The sequence below is a fragment of the Piliocolobus tephrosceles genome, chromosome 14 (assembly GCF_002776525.5).
Source record: "Piliocolobus tephrosceles isolate RC106 chromosome 14, ASM277652v3, whole genome shotgun sequence".
NCBI classification, from domain to species: domain Eukaryota; kingdom Metazoa; phylum Chordata; class Mammalia; order Primates; family Cercopithecidae; genus Piliocolobus; species Piliocolobus tephrosceles.
In genome coordinates, this window is record NC_045447.1 from 30,116,958 (window position 1) to 30,140,188 (window position 23,231).

The 23,231-nt window shown below is 39.3% G+C and overlaps 1 protein-coding gene across 2 annotated transcripts in view; it reads left to right on the plus strand.

Annotated features, from left to right (window-relative positions):
- Nucleotides 1–23,231, plus strand: part of ELP1 (elongator complex protein 1) — a 65,305-nt gene that overhangs the window by 29,488 nt on the left and 12,586 nt on the right. For both annotated transcript variants that reach the window (XM_023202187.3, XM_023202191.3), the window contains 17 exons: nucleotides 1,393–1,499; nucleotides 1,803–1,906; nucleotides 3,064–3,117; nucleotides 3,215–3,320; nucleotides 4,146–4,261; nucleotides 4,627–4,700; nucleotides 5,783–5,861; nucleotides 5,952–6,031; nucleotides 7,243–7,380; nucleotides 7,490–7,575; nucleotides 7,887–8,035; nucleotides 10,215–10,338; nucleotides 11,247–11,344; nucleotides 12,915–13,116; nucleotides 14,916–14,977; nucleotides 21,812–21,874; nucleotides 22,587–22,647. In XM_023202187.3, the coding sequence (XP_023057955.1) occupies nucleotides 1,393–1,499; nucleotides 1,803–1,906; nucleotides 3,064–3,117; nucleotides 3,215–3,320; nucleotides 4,146–4,261; nucleotides 4,627–4,700; nucleotides 5,783–5,861; nucleotides 5,952–6,031; nucleotides 7,243–7,380; nucleotides 7,490–7,575; nucleotides 7,887–8,035; nucleotides 10,215–10,338; nucleotides 11,247–11,344; nucleotides 12,915–13,116; nucleotides 14,916–14,977; nucleotides 21,812–21,874; nucleotides 22,587–22,647 (1,703 nt within the window). The remainder of the gene's footprint in view (nucleotides 1–1,392; nucleotides 1,500–1,802; nucleotides 1,907–3,063; nucleotides 3,118–3,214; nucleotides 3,321–4,145; nucleotides 4,262–4,626; nucleotides 4,701–5,782; nucleotides 5,862–5,951; nucleotides 6,032–7,242; nucleotides 7,381–7,489; nucleotides 7,576–7,886; nucleotides 8,036–10,214; nucleotides 10,339–11,246; nucleotides 11,345–12,914; nucleotides 13,117–14,915; nucleotides 14,978–21,811; nucleotides 21,875–22,586; nucleotides 22,648–23,231) is intronic.

Below are 23,231 nucleotides of genomic sequence, written 5' to 3' on the forward strand. Positions count from 1 at the left end.
TAGAAATATGTAGCACTTAAAGTAAGCCAGTAGATTACCTTTTGAAAAGCAGAGCAATTTACTTATGTTTCTACTTCTTCAGATTTGAAATTCTTCATCATTAGCTTGTAGAAGCAAAAGCTTGATGCAGTCATCTCATTTGCTATAAAGGAAATGAGAAGTCATTTACAGTATCTTTCTACTGCTTTGACTTTTGTTTCTCAGAAAGGCTGTTTTGTTCATATAAAATGTTAATGCTTTTGAGGACTTCAAAGTCCCTCAATTAAGTAGTCTACATTTACTGTAGCTTGTACTTTGTAAAAAGCACTCTTCTAAGTCCTTTCTCTGTCTTAGCTTATTTATTTCTCATAATACCTCTTTAAAGTATGTGCCATTTGCACCATCATTTTACAGATGAGGCAACTAAGACATGGAACAGTTAGGTAACTTGCCTGAGATCATGCAGGTGGAGCCAGGATAGAATCCCAGCCAGTCTAGCTCCAGAGTTTGTTCTCTTCTTGAGAGATAGTTTATCCTCACAAAATGTGAGGCATTTGTTATAATTGTTATAATTTTTAGTTTTTTTTGTAGATTGGTTAAAAACTTTGAATTAAACGTTCGCATTAACATCATTTGTTTTTATCACTCCTTTTTTTTTTTTTAATCACTACCTCTTCCTTCTCTTTTAAGAAATTCTGCTTCTGTGGCTGTGGTCCAAGCTACTTGAGAAGCTGAGGTGGGAGATCACTTGAGCCTAGGGGGTTGAGATTGCAGTGAGCTGTGATTGCGTCAACTGCATTTCAGCCTAGGCAACAGAGTAAGATACTGTCAAAAAAAAAAAAGAGTAAAATTTTACTTCTCTCCATTGACTCAGGAAAAAAATGTAACGGTGATAACGTATTCCCTTGATCTCATTAGTGAAAATCCACAATTTTCCATCAGTGGATATGATAGTGATACAGATATTGAGTGTGCTCATTTTCCTACAGACGAGCTGCTTTAACTGTTTTAAGCAGACAGAAATGATATTGGTACCATCCATGTCTAATGAAGGCAATACATTGTAATAAGTTGCAGTAAGTTGTGGCCAGAAGAGGAGTGATGACTTCACAGTGTAAATAACTGTCTTATTGCCTTACTGGGTTTGTGGAAAATGGTGTCATGTAGCAGATGTGGCTTTATCTGGGCTTTGGTTTGGAATAGTTTTATCTATTCATCCAGCCATCCGTCTGTCTCTAAGTGTGTAAGTGTGTGTGTAGTATTGGGTGTGTATATACGTATTTAGTCTACATTGTATTGAAATAGGTAGTGCAGCACCAAAAGGAGATTGTTGATTTTTAAAATCAGTGAAATGTCACTATTTTTGAGAAAAAAGATCTATTTACACACCCTCCTCCTTTTTTTTTTTGTCAGTTCATCTGCAACGGTGGATGGGGTCATAATCAGTCTATGTTGCAATTCCAAGACCAAGTCAGTAGCATTACAGCTGGCTGATGGCCAGATATTTAAGTACCTTTGGGGTGAGTATGAAGGTGTTAGGAAAGCATATTATGACTTATATAGACGCTTAGTTCTTAAGAACATGTACTTGTATCTTGTCAGTACAACATTGATTGTCAGGTCTTTTAACTACCCTGGAAAACCCTAAGCTTGAGCGTGGAATTGGCAGGTGTATTCTACTCCTGTTTCCTCTTTTAATGAACTAACGTACTCTTAAAAAAGTGATTGAAATTGCATGTTAAGTGTTTAGCAAGTATTGATGTTGATGGTTTTTTACAAAGAGCACATCAGCTATTTGTAAACTAGATCTGTGAATCCTGCAGAGTCACCTTCTCTGGCTGTTAAACCATGGAAGAACTCTGGTGGATTTCCTGTTCGGTTTCCTTACCCATGCACCCAGACTGAATTGGCCATGATTGGAGAAGAGGTAAGTGAACACGAAGCAGGAAACTTATTTGAAGTAGTTACCCAGGGACTGATGGCATTAGGTAGAAAGAAAGTGGACTTTGGAGGTGGACTTGGGTCTCCACTAAATGCCTAGGCAATAGTGGGAAATGATCTCACCTTCATAAGCCACACCTTATTCATTTATAAAATGGGCAAATCAGTATCTATCAGGGTTCAGAAGACTAAATGAGATAATATATGTGATTAGCAACCTTTTATCCCTAGTCGTACAAATCATTCAAAGTTAATTTTATTTAATATCTTTTGAGGAAAACAGAAATATGATCTTGAAAATAGTTTTAGTAGATTTTTATTCAACACATATTAGAATACCTGTAATTGTGGTGGATGGTAGAATACAGTGGTTGGAAAACAAAACCACTTGACTAATTCCTGCTCTTCTGGAACTTGTGATCTGTTAATTTCAATGTAATAATTCCCTTTGTTGGGAGTGTGATGGAAATGGACAGGGTGTGCTGGTAGAGAATACTGAGATGTTTGAGGGGTAATTTGAGGGTGGTGGCTATAAGAATGAGAGTCCTGCATTTGGTGGTCCAGGAAGGCCTCTCGGAGTCAGTGATGTGTGTGCTGAGATGTGAAGAAAAAGAAGGCTCTCTCTCCAGGCAGAAGGAAGAACAAACTCCTTGAACCTAGCAAGAGCTCATCTTACTCAAGGGACTGAATGGAAGCATTGTAGCCGGAGCTCAATGACAGTCATAGAAGGGAATTTGGGTTTTTTAATTGAACAAAGATTAGAAACTTCTAGTGATTTTTAATCAACAGAGTAATGTGTTCTGCTTCATGGTTTGGACAGTGATTCTGGCTGCCCAGAAGAGAGCTGGTTAGAGAGTGACAGGACTGGAATATGGAATCAACAAAGCTTGAGTAGAGTTAGTGAGGGGAAAAAGGAGATGGGTTTGAGATACATGTAGGAGATGGAGACTTCAGGGCTCACTGATGGATTGAATGGCTTCACATTCCATTTTGCACTGGGTTAGCTACGTTTTAGGTATTTTTAGTCCTGATTACAGGAACTTAGGTGTGAAATCATAGGGCGGTAGAAGTATATGATAGAAAAGGTAGGCTTAACTGATTTGAAGTAGACTTGCCTGTGATTTCAGTTTTATTTCTTTGCAGGAATGTGTCCTTGGTCTGACTGACAGGTGTCGCTTTTTCATCAATGACATTGAGGTATCAAGGCTTGGTTTGGTATTGGATCCTTTTCACAGTGTTGGCTCCGAGTAATCAAGCTGACTTTCCCCCATGCCTTTCTGGTCTTCCCTTGTAGGTTGCGTCAAATATCACGTCATTTGCAGTATATGATGAGTTTTTATTGTTGACAACCCATTCCCATACCTGCCAGTGTTTTTGCCTGAGGGATGCTTCATTTAAAAGTAAGTTTTCAATGTATAAAATAGAAATGGTCCCACCTCCAATGTCTTTTGGAGTCTTGATGACTTTTTGAATTCTTCATCTACTTTGGCTTTTTATCAAGGAGTCCTAGGCTGGAGAAAATCTTTAGAGTTATTTTACTTGACCCTAATTTCAACATAATGTCTCAGTTAAATCATTCTGCACTTTAGTAAAGACATCCGAGGAAGGGAGTTCCTTCCTTAAGCAGCACATTCTAAACTTAAAAATTTTTCGGGAAATTTTATTATGTAATTGATCTAATATTTTATTTGGAATTACTATGTAGATCCCAAATGTTTTACCTTCTGTGTAATCTTTTCCCACTGTGCCCACCCTCCACTGTACATCTGGGCTCCATCTCGTGGTTTGTAGGATATTGGCTGCATTTTGTCTTCTGTTCCATGCCCTATCTCTCTCTGCGTGTGTGGCATGTATGTGTGTGTGTCTTCCTTATTCTAAAAAGCCAACTTATTTTCTTTGCTTCCAACTTGGAAATAGGGAATCTTTCTTTCATGGATATGATTATAGTACACTGATAATGCTAAGAAATAGAGAAGTTGCCCAGTTCTTACTGTGTTTCTCCAGATCATTTGAGAAGCTGTGTGTGTGAATATGCGTGAGGGCTCCGAAAGAGAGAGGGCATGTTCGTCAGCAGGGCTGATAGTGTTGAGGTTCAGTGGGAGAGCTAAGGCACATGGTTGTTATTTGTTCTCTTCTATTTCACATAGTGTGTGTGGTTTCAATTGCAGTTAATGGAGAGTGGCTTATTGTGATAATGAAGGCTTATTAGTTAATGGTGTGTTTAGCATTACAGGCTGGCCTGAGCAGCAATCATGTGTTCAATGGGGAAGTTCTGCGGAAAGTGGAAAGGGGTTCACGGATTGTCACTGTTGTGCCCCAGGACACAAAGCTGGTGTTACAGGTAAGCTGGTTTTTCAGACAAGATAGACAGTCTGATTGTCATTCAGCCAAGTACCAAGCATAATTCTTTCAGGTTGTATTTTAGGCTCTCTTATTCTTTGTGTCGTTGATTGTAAACCTTTCCTTGATAGCTTTCTGTTCACTTTATTCAAAGGAGTGTTGATACGGGCTATGACCAGTAAGGCTCAAAGGGAAACCTTTCTTGAAAGTCAAGATAAATATAGAGAACAACCAGATTCTGCTAAAAGTGTGCTCATTTTAGAGAGTTGTGGTAGTTCTCTGTGAAGAGTTAGGTAAAATTGTGTATCCTGGCTATTTAAATGTTTTCTACTTAATTAAAAATGCTATTGCTTTAATTTATTTAAGATGCCAAGGGGAAACTTAGAAGTTGTTCATCATCGAGCCCTGGTTTTAGCTCAGATTCGGAAGTGGTTGGACAAGTAAGTGCCATTATACCGTTTGTGACTAGTTGGCTTGTGATTTACATGTGAAGACAATAAGTATTTTATTACAATTTTGAGAACTTAAAAGTATGAAAAGCACTCATTACCTATATCATCCATCAGATTCTTAGGGGCCCTCTTTTTTTTGTTTTTGTTTTTGTTTAACTTTTTGACTTTAATATAGTATTTTGTAGTGGAGATTCCTAGCAGAAAGAATCGTGACGCTCATCATATAAAGGAGGGCTTCTCTTAACCTGAGGGAACACCTCTGGGTTTTAGGTGGCCTGTGAACCCAGGGAGATAGTACACACCAAACTTTGTCTTTGTGTATTTATCCAAGTAGAAAGCCCACAGCTTTCAACAGATTTACAGAGGGGACTATGACCCAAAAAAGACTGAGCCACTCTTGTGAAGGAAGTGACTTGATTTTCTGAACCTATTTGGAGGAAACTTTGTATTAGAAAGATCTATACTAATGTTTTGTTTAAAAAGTAGACCTAAATTCCATGATGATTTTCTTTATTTTTGGTTCAGAGTCTTGCTGTATTGCCCAGGCTGGAGTGCAGTAGCACAATCTCAGCTCACTGCAACCTCTGCCTCCTGGATTCAAGCAGTCCTCCCACCTCAGCCTCCTGCATAGCTAGGATTACAGGCATGCACTTACCATGCCTGGCTAATTTTTTTTTGTATTTTTAGTAGAGACAGGGTTTCACCATGTTGGCCAGGCTGGTCTCAAACTCCTGACCTCAAGTGATCTGCCCACGTCGGCCTACCAAAGTGCTAGGATTACAGGCGTGAGCCACCGTGGCTGGCCTTCTGTAATGATTTTCTGTTGTATGTATGTGAAGATGTAATTCTCAGACAGCCATGATGAATAAATCACACCTTTTAAGAAGGTAAATGAATGTGGTACCTGATTTTTGTATTCTGTAATTTCAGAGTAGAAATTCAGTAATAGTAGATTGTCAATGGGGCTGTAATCTGATTATAACTGGTTTGTATCCTAATGAAAATATACTGGGTCCATGGAGCTCAGTTTTTTTGAATACCTTTTCTGTTCTTTCTCTGTCTCCTCACAGACTTATGTTTAAAGAGGCATTTGAATGCATGAGAAAACTGCGAATCAATCTCAATCTAATTTATGATCATAACCCTAAGGTAACTTTCTACGCTGCCGTCCACTCCAGCTTACTTTGTACTTGAACTAATGTGATCTGAACAAAGGTGTTTTGTCCCTTCTTTTGGTAGGTGTTTCTCGAAAATGTGGAAACCTTCATTAAACAGATAGATTCTGTGAATCATATTAATTTGTTTTTTACAGAATTGAAGTAAGTATTTTGAATAATTCATGAGTATCTTTTCCATAATTTTCTCTCTTCTTGTTAAAGAAATCAAATGTAAATAGCTAGAGAAGAAAAATTACTTACTGTGCATTTTAAAAAATTGCTGTAACTCTTAGGTGCCAGTTGGTTTTTTGCTCTTTTCCTTTCTTTTTAAAACAGCCTGTTTAAAACTATGTCTTTAAAATATGTCATTCAGAATTATTTGACTTGATTTTTAGATATACATATAGAACTATTTGTTTTTCTTAGGAGATTGAAATCAAATGGCATCTTTCTCTCTGATGATCTTTCCCCTCAACTTTTTAATGAAACACTTTCAAAATAGAGAAAAGTTGAGAGAATTGTCCAGTAAGCAGCCTATATATACCCTACCTGGATTCACCAGTTTATATTTTTCTGTACATGCATTCTCATTCTGTATAATCTGTCCATCCATCATTCATCTTGTTTGTAGACAAATTTCTAAGTGAGTTGTAGACATCAGTCCACTCTACCCCCTGTACTTCTTATATATCATTAACTAGAGGGCATTCTTTGTGTGTGGGATGGTTTTGTTGCGTTTTTTCAGGTCATATTTATCTACAGTGAAATGTCCAAATCTTAAGTGTGCCGTTCAGTGAGTTTTGGCAAATGTATACTTCGTGTAACCTGAATGAACCTCTATCAAGTTAGAGGGCATTTACTCCTTTTCAGAAAGCTGCATCAAATTCCTTTTCAGTCAGTCCCTGTCCCATTCCCCAGGCAACTACCCTTCTGAATTTTTCACCATAAATCAGTTTTGCCTGTTTAAGAGCTTCACCTAAATGGAAGCATACAGTGTTACTCTTCTGCATAAAGCTGCTTTCATTCAGCACATTGTCTTGAAATTCATCTGTGTTTTGGTATGTATCACTAGCTCATTCATTTTTTTCTGACTCAGTAGTATGCCATTGTATAAATACACCACTATTTGCTTATTCATTCCCCTGTTGCTGGTCACCTGGATTGTACCCTGTTTGGGGCTCATGTGACTGAAACATCTACAAACATTTGTATAAGTCTTTTGTGGACATGTTTTATTTCTCAATATTTTTATAATTCAACACTTTTCCAAAAGTCATTTTTATTTAGCATCATCAGCATGCCAGGTGTATGTTAGTAATTTGATTGCTGGGCTACATGTTGTTGATGACCTTCCCATACACACCTGTTCTTAGAGAAGAAGATGTCACAAAGACCATGTACCCTCCGCCAGTTACCAGCAGTGTCCACCTATCCAGGGGTCCTGACGGGAAAAAACTAGACCTTGTCTGCGATGCTATGAGAGCAGTCATGGAGAGCGTAAATCCTCATAAGTACGTATGCTGTCACCAGGCGGCAGCCTTTGAAAGACAGAAGTGTGTAGTTGTCCTTGTCCAGCCTATTCGTCTTTCTCATTCTGGTGTTCTTCACTTACTACCTCAGATACTGCCTCTCCATACTTACATCTCATGTAAAGAAGACAACTCCCGAACTGGAAATTGTACTGCAGAAAGTACATGAGCTTCAAGGTAGAGATCCACTCACAGAGAAAGTGTTAACGTGGCCGTGACTGCCACTAGTCTTCTGCAGGTGACCATCACCATGTCATTGCCACACCACGGATTTAATATGTGACCTTTTAGTTGCCATTTTAAGACCCATGTTGGTTTTTTTTTCAGGGCTGCCCTCTAAAGCATATCTAAACGTATCAGAAGTGTATATAATTCTTCTGATGTCCAGTTCTGTTGAGAAAAATTTATTGTCTTTTTGGTTATATTGCTAGGTCTGTGGGTTTTTTCCCAAATGGTTGTATTGTGTTTTGTTTTCTAAACACTGTTAGGAAATGCTCCCTCTGATCCTGATGCTGTGAGTGCTGAAGAGGCCCTGAAATATTTGCTGCTTCTGGTAGATGTTAATGAATTATATGATCATTCTCTTGGCACGTATGACTTTGATTTGGTCCTCATGGTAGCTGAGAAGTCACAGAAGGTATGTGGAGTTGTTACTTTTATGCCATTTTGGTTCTTGTTTATATATAAGAACCAAACCTTGTATGTGAAACCCTGCTTCTGGTAGTGCAGTATCTTTTCTGCTATCACCCTGTGTGTGCAGGGCTGGAGACAGATCTGTGAGTTTCTAGGGCCCACATTCCTAAGCCTCTGGATTATGAGATTGAGGAAGTGAAGTAAAATTACATGGCTTTTTTTTTTTTTTTTTTTTGAGACAGAGTCTTGCTCTGTCTCTCAGGCTGGAGTGCAGTGGTACGATCTCGGCTCAATGCAAGCTCTGCCTTCTCAGTTCATGCCATTCTCCTGCCTCAGTCTCCCGAGTACGTGGGACTACAGGTGCCCATCACCACGCCAGGCTAATTTTTTGTATTTTTAGTAGAGACGGGGTTTCACTGAGTTAGCCAGGATGATCTCGATCTTCTGACCTCGTGATCCGCCCGCCTCGGCCTCCCAAAGTGCAGGATTACAGGTGTGAACCACTGCGTGCGGCCTAAAATTATATGGTTATTTTTAAGATAATGGGCATATGTGTGAGCTAATTTCTTCTCTTATAAAGGAAATGTAACCAGTGATTCATGTTCCACTCCGGTTCTTTCTCACATGGCTCTTTTTTCTAGTGGAGGGTGGGCACATGGAGCACAGAAGGCTCGTGGCCTCCTTTCCTATGTTGGTACATGTGCTATGATCAAAAACTTTGAGCACCCCTGGTATGCTTATTTTTTATCTAGTTTTTTGCAGCCTCAGTCTCTTCCCCATGATCTCTCCAAAAAGGAAAATCAGATCCTTCTTCTCTCTGCTTAAAATCTTTCATGAGCTCCCATTGTTACGAGGATAAAATTCAGAAGCCATAATACTGCTTAGAAACCCTTCCTTGACCTGGCCTCTGTGTATCTTTCCATTCTCACTTCTTGGTATTGTCTTTTTTTCCTCCGCCCATGGAGAAAAGACACTGCTTTTGTCCCCCTTCCCTCGCCCCTCATCACCACCAGCCACCACGTGCCTTGGTAGGCAGCATTACTTCTGCCACCCATGGGCTTTGACTGTTTCCACCCTCACCATTCACCTGGCTCATTCTCACCAATCTAGGTTAAAGGATGCCAAGGTGGCCTCTTCCCGGTAAGCCATTCATGCTTGCCTTCAGAGACTGGGTGAGGTGACCCTCCTATATGCTTCTGTTGCACACAGCGCCTGCAGGGAAGTTGCATTAAAAACAGGGAACACGTCTCCGTTAGGAAGAAAAGCAATTTGCTTATAGAGCATGGCACAGAGCTGGAGATGATAGAGCCAATAAATACTAGGTTGGCAGGGTCTCAGAGTCTGGTGTCCAACTCAGTATAATTTTATTTTTTGTTTTAATGTGATCTTTTCAGAAGGGCATGGAATGTCATGAAAACAGCAGTGTCTTAGACTTTTAGGAGAAGCTTACATGCATTTGTTGAGTATCTTGTAGACTAAAACCTTATTTCCCTTACTAGCCTATGAAATAAATGATACTGTGAGACTTAGTTAAGGAAGTTACTGTTGTTCCAAATGTAACTGAATCTCCGTATGTGTTTTCACCAAAGCTTGTTTGGTGTTCAGCTGACCCTTGCACAACGTGAGTTTCAACTGTGCGAGTTTGAACTGTGGGGGTTTATCTAAATGGAGATCTCTCGTAAATACAGTTGGCCCTTTTTGTCCACAGGTTCTGCATCCACAATCAGTGTGGATCAAAAGTACAATATTTGCAGGATTTAAAACCTGCAGATACAGAGAGCCAACTTTTTGTGTATCCAGACTCCATGGGGTCAAATGTAGGACTGGAGTATGCTTGGATTTTGCTATCCTTGGGGCGTCCTGGAACCAATTCCCCATGTATACTGGGGGACGACTGTAGTTTGATTTTATATATTATATAATATGTAGTTAATATCTAATATACATTTAAAAATTATGTAGCTTTGGGTTTATTGCTGTATATAAATGCTATTTGTTGCTGTATATAAATGCTATAGCAATAATAGCTATATATATAGCTATTATATATGTAGCTGCTATTATGTATATAGCTATATAGATAGCTATTATTGCTATATATAAATGCTATATATAAATGCTATTTATATTGCTGTATATAAAAATATCACAAGTAATAAAGTTCTCATTAATCATTTTTTTAGGATCCCAAAGAGTATCTTCCATTTCTTAATACACTTAAGAAAATGGAAACTAATTATCAGCGGTTTACTATAGACAAATACTTAAAACGATATGAAAAAGCCATTGGCCACCTCAGCAAATGTGGTAAGCGTGGGATTAGTATGTTCATCTCTACTTCAGATCTTCTTTGGAACTAGGCAAGGTATAAATTAAACTGTTAGTTTAGACAGTGATTGATTTCACTTCCTACTCCTGAAAACTCTAACATTGATGTATGCTCACCTTATTTTGTCCTGTGTTCTGAAAAGCTGAAGGTAAGGAAATCACTTTTAATGAACGGGAAGAGCTCCCTAGGTAAGAACGTCGAGCAGGTCCTTTTTTGGTTAAGAATGGGCACCTTTTCTTAACCTTTTTTGGTTAAGAATGAACACCTGTGAAATTAACTTCAGTGTCTCAGAATCAAAATTGGTTGACAGTTCTTCCTTCTCGTGCTGTTTGCAGATATGTCAGGGAAACTCTGCTTGTCTGGAGTGAGTGATGAGGCCACCTCCCCATGCCCTGCAAGACACAGTTTTAATTGACAGTGATGGGGTGCCATTTGTTCTTCTCATGCTGTAACAGTTGTGATTCTTTACTGAGGACTGGCAGGGAGGGGGGGAGGCAAGGAAGAATCACCTGGGGTGCATGTTAAGCCTTCAGCTGCTGGCATCCTTGGAGAATCTGATTCAGCTGATCTGGGATAGGACTGAGGTGTGCATGTGTCTAATAAGCTTCCCAGGCGATGTCTTTTTAAGGAGGCTGAGAAAACACCGGGCTGGAAAGCTGGGACTCTTAAGTAGGATGCTGATCCCAATCAGTGCTTCTCTTGCCTCAGAATCTGCAGTGGTGCTCATTAAAAATTCAAATTCCAGGATCCTGTTCTTCAGATTCTCTGATTATTTAGGTCTTAAAAAGATCCCTTACTGATTTTGTTTGGTGACCACTGGTATAAATGAAGTCCATTATGCTTCCCATGTCTTAAGCCTGTCTTTGTGTGACTCTTATTCCTGCAGGACCTGAGTACTTCCCAGAATGCTTAAACTTGATAAAAGATAAAAACTTGTATAACGAAGCTCTGAAGTTATATTCACCAAGCTCACAACAGTACCAGGTGTGTGGTATGTGAAATGAGGCAGTCCTGGTTTTGCTTTTTGCTTTAATTGGAAAGGAGTAGGGATCTTGAGCTCGTAACACCATCCTTGGCTTCAAAATTTATCGTAAAACTGATTAGCCTCAATTTGAACTTCTTATCTGGGAGAATGGTCCTGACGTGTTCTCTGATTCCTCATCTGGAATACCATAGCACCTTCCCCGTGGGGTTTCCTGCTTCCTTCCCACCCCTCCTCTTGTCCAGCCTCACTGCTGTGAGACTGATCATCCTAACAAGTACAGATCTTTCCCATATATTTCAGCACAAAGGGAAAGTTTTGTTTGTTTAAAAAAGCATCCCTTTAGCTTTTTTAATATACCACACACTTTGCTTATAAGCTGAATGTGTTATATGATTCTCTTGATAGCCTAATGGGGTGCTGTGCACACTTGTAGATGAGGAAGCAACTTGCCTGAGGATCCAGAGCTACAAAATGCTGGACCTGGGATACAGAACCCAGGCTGCCCGACCACCCTGCCCATGCTATTAGCCACTAGTCTACCGTGCCACCAGCATCACCATTTTCACTTTGTCCTCAGACTACATACACATCTTTCTGTGATCAAGCCTGCCAGTTTCTTCAGCACCAGCTTCTGCCACTGTCCACATTCCCAGTTACTTGTAGGTAGTTCTACAGATGTCACATCATGTGATTCCTCTGCCATCTCTCTACCCACCAGCCTTCCTTTAGCCGCATTTGTCCATCAGAACCCTTGGGTTACTCCTGAATGCAATTCGTGGACCAGACGCCAAACACTGAGCTCCCAGAGCAGCCTGCCCTCACCTTGGTGATTGTGTTTGGCAAACTGCTGATTAGCTGCATTGTCTCCTCCAGCAGGCTGTGGGCAGGGACTCCATGTTGTATTCCTGTCTGCATCTCTGCCTAACATCCAGCCTGGAGAATAGAGGATTTGGCCGGTGGCTGCCTCTTCGCCCTTGTTTTCTGTTCTCTTCCACACTCACTTTGCCCCAGTCACACTGGCCGTCCTGTTGCTCCCCAGACCTGCCATACACATTCCTGCTGCGTGGCCATGGTGCCTTCTGTGCCCTCTGCCTGTACGCTGTCACCTATCTCGTCACATGGTTTATTCTCCTGACAGCCCTCAGAGCTCACACTCCCTGAGGGCTGCGAGGAGACTGTCCTCTGTCCCTTAACCCACCTTTGCCATTATGCTGTAGACTGTATTTTGTCCATCAGTCCATCCTCTGTTACTATAAGAGCGGCAACTTGGTGGTGGTTCTTGTATGGTTTTTCATTTGTTTCGTTTTATTTTTTGCCTTGCTATATTATCCATACTGCTCAGAATGGTGCATATGTAGTTAAGAGTAATTATTTGTTGAGTGAATAAATGGCACATCCTCAGTAAGGTTTTGAATGAGAAAATAATTGCACTAACTGGTCAACTGTAAGATTTTCCCAGGTAATTCTTTCAAGGGAGTTTGAAGTATAGGAACTAAGGCAGCTACACTGGAGCTTTTCAGAAATGATTGCCATGTTTCCTCCTCAGTCCTAAATCTCCTCTTGTCACAGGATATCAGCATTGCTTATGGGGAACACCTGATGCAGGAGCACATGTATGAGCCAGCGGGGCTCATGTTTGCCCGTTGCGGTGCCCACGAGAAAGCTCTGTCAGCCTTTCTGACATGTGGCAACTGGAAGCAAGCCCTCTGTGTGGCAGCCCAGCTTAACTTTACCAAAGACCAGCTGGCTGGCCTCGGCAGAACTCTGGCTGGTAAGTACAATCATTTGTATGTCTACATCTACAAAGGTTTTACAAATTTTATTTCTTTGTTTTGTTTGGTAATTTTGCAAATACATTTAGGGCAGAATACCCTGAGACAGTCTTGTTCTCACTGATAAAAATTAATTTAGAATGCTTTAAAGGATAAGCTACTACAACAAGAGTCCCAGAATGCAGTGACCCAATATGGAAAGATGTTTATTTCTCTCTCCCATGGGGATTGATCGGCCCTTCTGTTGTGTGGCTCTGCATCCTTTTAGGTAGATGGTTGTAGCTGGGTTATCTCCACATCTGTGGGGAAGGAAGCAGACTGGGGAGAAGATAGAGTCATGGTAAAACATTTACTTTTAAGTTGGAAATGACCTGGATGGAAGTTAAACTATCACCTTCTATTCCATCTCAGTCACACCATGTAGCTGGATGGGCTATGCCCTGTAAGAAAGTAAAGATGAATTTTGGGATGAGTCCATTCTGGTGTAGACAGTAGGTTGTTGGAATAGCCAGGAATGAAGTGGGGGAAAAAAAGGCCAAATGTCCAAGCATTCTGAAGGCAAAGGCAGTTTAGCTGCATCAGGGACAAGGGTTGCCTGAACCAGAGGTGAGGCTGGTACCAGGATCTAGTACTAGAGTGGAGGAAAGGGTAAGGACACCTGTGAAAAGAGATGAGCAGAAGCTTTGGTCCTTTCAGCAGTGCTTGAAGTAAAGCAATGACTAGTATATTTTTTCCCCTAACTTGTAAATATTGTTGAGCGCTCAAAGAAAAAAATAAAAAGCAGTCCTAAAAAAATTCCAAACTCTATCCTGTTAAATTTATGTACCTGTCCTTCTTTGTCATTTGCATTATTCTTTTTTTTCTTGGGATTATAACAATGCATGGGATTATCACTTTTCTTTTTCTGGTTATTAGCCCTTCCCAAATCCCTCCGATTCCAAGCTGGCCTCTTTTTACAAATGTCAAGAATTCCTTATTTCAGGCCTTTTAGTTATTCGTTCAGTCTCCATTGTTCCTTTCTGCTTTAGAAATTTATGATATAGGTTGTTTATACCTTCTATCTCTGTTCTTGGTCTTTATCTTCTATTCTTTACAGCTCTTAGCTTGCTATTTCCCATGTCTTATAATGGAGTATTTCTAGTTTTCTCAGATGTTTAGCAAAAGTAGCAAACATCTCAAACAAAGATGTTTGAGAAGTGTTACACACTGGAGTCACTCTGTGTGTACATTTAACGTAGGCAGTTTACACAAGAGAGCAAAAGAAAGAAAAGGTTAACTATTTAAATAGTGGAGATGATTTTACCTACTTTTTTTTAGTGATATATGCCCTGGAGTGAGCATGCGATGAGAGACCAGAATCTGCCAGCCCCTTTGAAAGCTGCGGGTTCTCTGTGCCTCTCAGTGTGATTTATCTCAATTGGGCTAAGTCTAGGATCTAAAGACACTGCATGACTCAGACATAAGTCAGCTACCTCCATCTAGTGCTCAACCGAGAAATAGTGGTTTCTTACTGTTAAGGGACGAAGTGGGTTTTTGAGAGATACCAGGTCGTTTTCCCATATACATGCTTCAGAAGCATCTTTCAAGGCTAATTTTGGCTGTATATGATTTTCAATTCCTGTGCTAAATTTAGATTCCAGCTGCGATTTAAGATAGGACTCTATGTTATATATCCGCGTTCCCCCACAGAAATTCGGAAAGTACATAGTTTCATGCATAATGAAGACATGTTAAAGAAGCACTTGAGCCAAAGAATCTGTTTAACTTTGTAGTCAACTGCTGCTTATTGTCTCTACAGGAAAGCTGGCTGAGCAGAGGAAGCACATTGACGCAGCCATGGTTTTGGAACAGTATGCCCAGGTAAACTCAATTCCTCCCTTCTAAACCCCCTAGTCAGCAAGAAAGGTCTTCTCATGATCTTAGTGATGATGAAAGTTAAAGGAACTGTGCATAATTGTTAAGTCCAGAGATAGTGTTTGCCCCAGCAGTCTTATCTTGCTGGCTTGACTTGGAAGTCTAAATTTAGTACATCTCTCAGTTTTGTGAGGTAGAATATGAAAGGGCTCTACTTTAACATACTAATGGTTTGACCTTGGTAGAAAGTACTTAATTACCTCTCAAGGTCATTGTGCTTTTTAAAATTGAGTTTGCCAAAGTAGAAACAATGAGAAAGGACCACTATGAAACAGGGTCATTGAAGGCTACATATTCTTGGCTTTTACTCCCGTTCTCTCCATTGGAAATGTCTCTTTTACCTCGGGGACCTGGAGGTTCCAGTTTTACAGCAGATTATAAGGATAAGTACCCATATGAGCATTTGGTAGTATTATAGGATTTATTATGAAAATAAGAACACTGCAGTAACACTGGCCACAGACTAACAGTACACAGGTGCACAGTTGACACCAGGGATTATTGCCTTATAGAGTTTTGACCTTTGATGAGAGAGAATTTTTTACAGTTGTTACTGAGAGCACATTTATGTAACTTAATTGTGCTTTAAAAATATGTAATTGTCTCTTATGAAATAACAGTGAGTGAAAGAAGATAACTAAAATTTTATGTCATTAGATCCTGGAGAGAATATTTGTTGGGTGATTGAGTTGAAAATATCAGTGAATGAAACATACCTAAAAGAGTAGAGAGGTTGGGGTGGAAAGATATACCACATAGAGGGTTAATTAAATGGATAAGATGCCATTATCTTTTTTTTCTTTGTAAATGAAGATTAATGCATAAAATTATTTTGTCTAATTTACATACAATAAAATTATGTGTGGTACAGTTGTATAATTTACAAATAATGAAGTTAATTCACCAATTTTAGATGAAGAATTGAGTAAATTTTGATGATGTTTGTAGTTGTGTGACCACCATTGTACTCATGATGTAGAACATTTCTAACACCCCCACAAGTTCCCTACTTCCCCTTTTGCAGTCAGCCTTCTCCCTCCACTGCCAGCCTTTGGCAAACTGATCAGTCAGTAAAGTTTCGCATTATCTAGAATTTCATATAAACAGAGCCATATGGCATGTAGTCTTTTTAGTCTGGCTTCTTTCACTCACATAGTGCATTAGAGATGCATCCATGTTATAGTTTATTCCTTTGTATTGCTGAGTAGTATCCCGTTGTATGAATATGTCAGAATTTGTGGATCTGTTCACCAGTTGATGTACATTTGGATTGTTTTCAGTTTGGGGTTATTATGAATAACACAGCCGTGAACATTCTAGTACAGGTCCTTGTGGGGATGGGAGTGGGAATGCTACATCCCGTGGTAAGTGGATGTTTAGCTTTTTAAGGAGCTGCAGAACTAATCTGCAGTGGCTGTATCATTTTGCATTCCCACCAGTGATATGTGAGAGTGCTTCAGTGTCTCCTATACTCACCAACACTGAGTGTATTACTGTGACACTAGATGTATTATCTATTGCTATGTAACAACTTACCTTAAAAGCTGGCAGCTTAAAACAACAGACCCTATTATCCCACTTTTTCAATGGGCCAAGAATCTTGGCTGGGCTTAGCTGGGGCCTCTGGCTCAGGGTCCTTTACAAGGCTGCATTTAAGGTATTGGCCGGGACTGGAGTCATCTCAAGGCTTGACTAGCTTTTAATTTCCTTTTATTGACCTTGTGTCCTGCAGCCTTGTTAAACTCATTTATTAGTTCTAGAAGCTTTTGGGTATATTCTCTAGGATTTTCTATATTAACAAACACGGTTTCTATAAATACAGTTTTATGTCTTTTTTATAATCAATACTTTTTTCTCTCTCTATTGCATTTTCTAAGGCTTCCAATGTGGTGTTGAATAGAAGTGTTAAGAGTGAACATTGTTGCCTTTTTCCTGATGTTGGAGAAAATTCAGTTGTCTTTTATCATTAAGTATCATGTTTGCTTTTTTAAAATTTGATTCTATTTTATTTTATTTTTGAGACAGACTCTTGCTCTGTCACCCAGGCTGGAGTGCAGTGGTGTGATCTCAGCTCACTACAACCTTGACCTCCTGGGCTCAAGTGATCCTCCCACCTCAGCCTCCTGAGTAGCTGGGACTACAGGCACATGCCACAATGCCTGGCTAATTTTCATATTTTTTGTAGGGATGGGGTTTTGCCATGTTGCCCAGGCTGGTCTTGAACTCTTGGGTTCAAGCAGTTTGCCTGTCTCAGCCTCCCAAATTGCTGGGATTACAGGTATGAGCCCCTGGGCCTGGCCTGATATTTGCTTTTTTTTTTTTTTTAAATGCTCTCTGTTGCAGAGTTGCCAAACTACAACCTGTGACAAATTCAGCTTATCACCCGTTTTGTAAATAAAGTTTTATTGGAGCATAGCCATGCTCATTAGTTTACACCTTGTCTATGGCTGCTTTTACACTATAGCAGCAGAGTTAAAGAGTTGTGACAGAGATAGTTTGGTCCATAAGGCCTAAAATATTTACTGTCTAACCTTTTACAGGAAAAATTGCAGATTCCTGCCCTCTTGGTTTGAGGAAATCCCCTTCTATTCCTTGTTCTGAGAGGTTTTTTTAATCATGAATGGGTGTTGAATTTTGTCAAATGCATTTTCAACTATGATGATTTTTTGTTTTTAGACCAGTGATATGGTGGACTAGGTGATTGATTTTCTACTGTTAAACCAACCTTGCATCTCTGGGTTCAACCCCACTTGGTATTATATATTTATTATCCTTTTTCTCTCCTGGTAGATTAGATTTACTACAATTTTCTTGAGGATTTTTTTGTTTGTGTTCATGAAGGATATTGGTTTGTAGTTTTTTAATGTCTTTGCCATGTTTTGGGTATCAGGATAATGCTGCTGTCATAAAAGAAGGGGTGGTGTTCTTTATACTTCTGTTTTCTGGAGGATTTCATGTAGAGTTGGTATGAGAGTCTGACTCATGGTTAAAAACCTATGTGTGATGTTTCAGACCTGACCATAGACAATTATAGACTTTACCTAGGAGGCTACATGAGGAAAAGCTGCCCTCCCCACACCAGACTTGGCGTACTGCCAGTGCATTACAGTTTCTAAAGGGAGTTGCAAGCAAGGACTCAGGGACCCCTGTTAGTCATGCTCCTGTAAACAGTATTTGCATTCAGAGTCCTGGCGCTTTCATTCCTAGATCTCTCTATCTGAGGCCATGGGCCAACGTCTTCTTCAGGCACCTCTGCCAAGACCTCTTTATATAAGAAGGAATGGAAAAACCTTAACATTTTTTCCCACTGTGACTCACTACCCAGTACTTTTCCACCCTTAGCCCCCTTCCTTTGCACCCATACCCCCAAGATCCATCAAACTGCTAAAGCCTTTTTTTTCAAGCTCCTTCAACAGTGAACCAACCCTCATGTCTGTGTGGATCCAGCTGACTCTTGAATAGTGAGTTGTTCTTTGGAAAAAAATGGAACAGAGAGAGTAGGTGCTTTCCCTGGTTTTAGCCTCTTACTTATACCAATGCAATACCTGAAGGCTTAACTCATTTTTGACTTGTTACTTTGATCAGCTACTCCAATACCTGACAGCTCAGCTCTTGGGAGATATTTTTTTCCTTACATGTTTAGTAGAATATACCAGTAAGGCCATCTGGGCCAGGGGTTTTCTTTAATGAAAGTTTTTCACTATTAATTCAGTTACTTTAGTAGACATTAGCCTATTCAAGTTTATCTGTGTCTTCTGGAATGAGCATTGGTAGTTTATGTCTTTCAAAGAATTTGTTCATTTCATCTAAATTGTCAGATTTATTGGCATAAAGTGTTTGTAGTATTCTCTTATTTTATTGTTCATAGGGTCTATGGTGACGTCCTGTCTTTCATTCTAGATATTGATGTGTCTTCTTTTTTTCTGATTATTCTGGCCAGAGGTTTATCAATCTTATTGATCTTATTAAAGAATGAAGTGTTTCATTGTTTGTTTTTCTCTATGATTTTTCTGTATTCTATATCATTAATTTTTTAAATTATTTTCTGTTTATTATTTTATTTACTCTTTATTTTTCTAGTTTCTTAAGATGATGGCTTTTTTTTTTTCTTTTTTTTTTTTTTTTGTAAGAAACAGAGTCCCACTCTTGCTCAGGCTGCAGTGCAGTGGCACAATCATGGCTCACTGCAGTCTCAAACTCCTAGGCTCAAGCTATCCTCCCCCTTCAGCCTCCAGAATAGTTGGGATTACAGATGCATGCCACCATGCCTGGCTAATTTTCAATTTTTTTTTGTAGAGATGGGGTGTTACTCTGTTGCCCATACTGGTCTGAAACTCCTAGTCTCAAGTGATCCCTCCGCCTCTGCCTCCCAAAGTGCTGGGATTCCATGCGTAAGCCACTTTGCTGGCCAAGGTGATGGCTTAAAGCCATTGATTTGAGGTGATTCCTTACTTTATAGTTTAAGCATATAATGCCATAATTTTCCTCAAGCACCGTTTTAGTTACATTATACAGATTTTGAAATGTTTTGTTTTCATTTTCTAATTTCCCTTGTGATTTCTTTACTGACTCTTGGCTTATTTAGAAGTATGTTTGCTGGGCTCGGTGGCTCACACACCTGTAATCCCAGCACTTTGGGAGGCCGAGGCGGTGGATCACGAGGTCAGGAGATTGAGATCATCCTGGCTAACACTGTGAAACCCCGTCTCTGCTAAAAGTACAAAAAATTAGCCAGGCATGGTGGCGGGCGCCTGTAGTCCCAGCTACTCAGGGGGCTGAGGCAGGGGAATGGCATGAACCCAGATAGCGGAGCTTGCAGTGAGCCGAGATCACACCACTGCACTCCAGCCTGGATGACAGAGCGAGACGCCGTCTCAAAAAAAAATTTATATATATATGTTTAACTTGCAGATATTGGAGATTTGCCAGCCATCTTTTTGTTATTAATTTCTACTTTAATTTTGTTTTGATTAGAGAGCATGCATTTTATTAATTTAAATTTATAATTTATTTTAATTTATAATATGGTCTGTTTTACAGAATGTTGTGTGTGTATTTGAAAATAATATGAAAGCTACTATTATTGAATGGAGTGTTCTATAAATGTCAGTTAGATTAGGTTGATCACGCTGTTCTAGGTTTTTATATCCTTATTGGTTTCCTCACTACTTGCTCCATCAGTGACTGGTAAAGTGTTAAAATCTCCCGCTGCAATAAGTCATTTGTCTGTTTCTCCTTTCGTTCTACCAGTGTTTGCTTCACGTGTTTTGAAGCTCTGTTATAGGTGCATACATGCTTACGGGTATGTCCTAGATGTATTCATTTTGGTATCTGTCTTTCTCTGTTACTATTTCTAATTCTGAATTCGACTTTAATGTTATTAGTATAGCTTTTCCGCCTTTCTCTTGGTTAGTCTTTTCATTGCGTATCTTTTTCTATCCTTTTACTTTTAATCTATCTGAATGTAGTCTTTATTTTGAAGGTGGGTTCCTTGTTGATAGCATTAGTTGTTTCTTTTTTTTTAAATCTAATTTGACAATCTCTGCCTTTTAATCGGAGGGTTTAGACATTTGCATTGAGTGTGATTACCAAATATAGTTAGATTTAAACCTACAATCTTGCTGTTTTCTGTTTTTTCATTGATCCTTTGTTTCTTGTTTTTTCTTTTTTTGCTTTCTTTTGGATTTAGTATTTTTCATAATTCCATTTTACCTCCACTCTTGGCTTATTAGCTATACATCTTCATTTCAGTATTTTAGTGGTTGTTCTAGAATTTATAATAAAAATCATTAATTGACCATATCTTCAGATAATAGTATACCACTTCATATATAGTATAAAAACCTTACAAGAGTATTCACTCCATAATACTTTGTTATTGCTTTTGCTTTAAGTGATCATTATTGCTTAAGGAAATTTTTTAATGATCTGTCTTTCATGTTTATTCTTTTTTTTTTTTCTTCAGAAGAAGCTGGAAAGGATTTTTATTCACTATTTTCTGAGTTTTCAAAAACTGCTGGTCACTCAAAATGGATCAACAACAAAAATTTAAGAGCTAAAACTGTAAAACTCTTGAAGGCTGGGCACAAAGTTTCATGCCTGTGATTCCAGCACTTTTCGAGAGGCTGAGATGGGAGGATCACTTGAGCCCAGGGGTTTGAGACCAGCCTGGACAACATAGTGAGACACTGTCTCTAAAAACATTTTTTTAATTAGCTGGGTGTGGCGGCATATGCCTGTAGTCCCAGCTACATGGGAGACTGAGGCAAGAGGATCACTTGAGGCCAGGAGGTCAAGGCTGCAGTGAGCTATGATTGTGCCCCTGCATCCCAGCCTGGGCGATAGAGTGAGACCCTGAGAAAAAAAAAAAAATAGAAAAACGAAACATTTAGAAGATTGCTGTTCTAGTCTACTATTTTTTCAAAGTGTGGTCTTGTTAACAACTCTGGAGCCTGCCTAAACCTGCTGAATCAAACTTGGTAGTAAAGCTGGGGAGATGGGCATGTCTAACAGGCCTTTCTGGTGGTTTTGATGTCCAGGCATGCAGAGAGATGATGCTTACCTTGTGTTTTGTCATTATTTTCAGAATTTACACTGCTCCCTTGTCTTTTGTATCAATATTTATGGAGACATGAACTCTAGGATAGGCATGATGTTGAGAACTAGGAGTTCTCCCCGGCCAGGGAGATAGAGGCAGGTCTGTGGTTAGTTTTGCAGTTGGCTGTGATGACATCTGACACACTCTCTTCACCTGTTGTCTTCTTCCTGTTCCCTTGTCAGGATTATGAAGAAGCTGTGCTCTTGCTGTTAGAAGGAGCTGCCTGGGAAGAAGCTTTGAGGCTGGTAAGAATCTTTTAAACCCTCTGGATGTTGGGGGCTAAGCAGAGAGGGCAAGCAAGGGATTCCAGATCAGTTGGAATCTCTTGTCTTCTGAGGCTTGTGAAATAAGTAGAAATAGGTTAGGATCCTGGCTTAAGGAAAAGCAGTGTTTTTAAAACCGTTATTTATTTATTTATTTAATTATTTAATTAATTAATTTATTTATTTATTTTTTGAGACGGAGTCTCGCTCTGTCACCCAGGCTGGAGTGCAGTGGTGCGATCTCGGCTCACTGCAAGCTCCGCCTCCCGGGTTCATGCCATTCTCCTGCCTCAGCCTCCCGAGTAGCTGAGACTACAGGCGCCCGCCACCTCGCCCGGCTAATTTTTTGTATTTTTAGTAGAGACGGGATTTCGCCATGTTAGTCAGGATGGTCTTGATCTCCTGACCTCGTGATCTGCCCATCTCGGCTTCCCAAAGTGCTGGGATTACAGGCGTGAGCCACTGTGCCTGGCCTTATCATTCTTGATAATATTTTGGAATTAATCCTCTACATTTGAGATATTACTGTCTTTTTACTGAAATGAATTGAATTTCCTTGGCTGCCTTGTAGGAGGCCTGGTTTTCAGGAAAGTATTCTGATTACCTCTGAAAGTAATCCATGTCTTTCTAATTATCTTAACTCTCCAATGGCTAGAAGTTTTCCTTCCTAAAATTATTGTCTTTTTCCTTCTAGGTATACAAATATAACAGACTGGATATTATAGAAACCAACGTAAAGCCTTCCATTTTAGAAGGTGAGGGTTCCATTTTAGATAGAATTCCTCATTTGGAAAAAGGAGAGGAGAGAGAGATGAGAGAGTCTCCTATTACTGTGTTTTTTAAATAATGTCATGTAGATGCAATCAAAATTACCCACTGGATATAATATTTAATTCTCACTAGAATTTTTATATATGCTGAGCTATTAAATGGTAACAAATAAAATATTTAAATGTTAGAAACCTGTCCTGTAATCAAATATGATTAAGAATCTTTGTATTTGGGAATAGTTGGTAAACTTGAATCTGAACTATATTAGATAATAGTGTAACGGTGATAAATTTCTGGCATTTAATAATCACGTTGTGGTTATGTAAGGTAATATCCTATTATTCTTAAGAGATAAATGCTGAAATATTTAGGAATGAAGGATCATATCTCTACCTTACTCTTAAAAGGTTTCACAAAAGTAATAGGAAAATATTTTCCATACAGAGAAACAGGAAACAAAAAATATGTCAAAATGTTAATAATTGGTAAATCTAGGTGAAGGGTATATGTGTGTTCATTGAACTCTTACAACTTTTATGTAGTTTTCAACTTTTTCAAAGTATTTTTA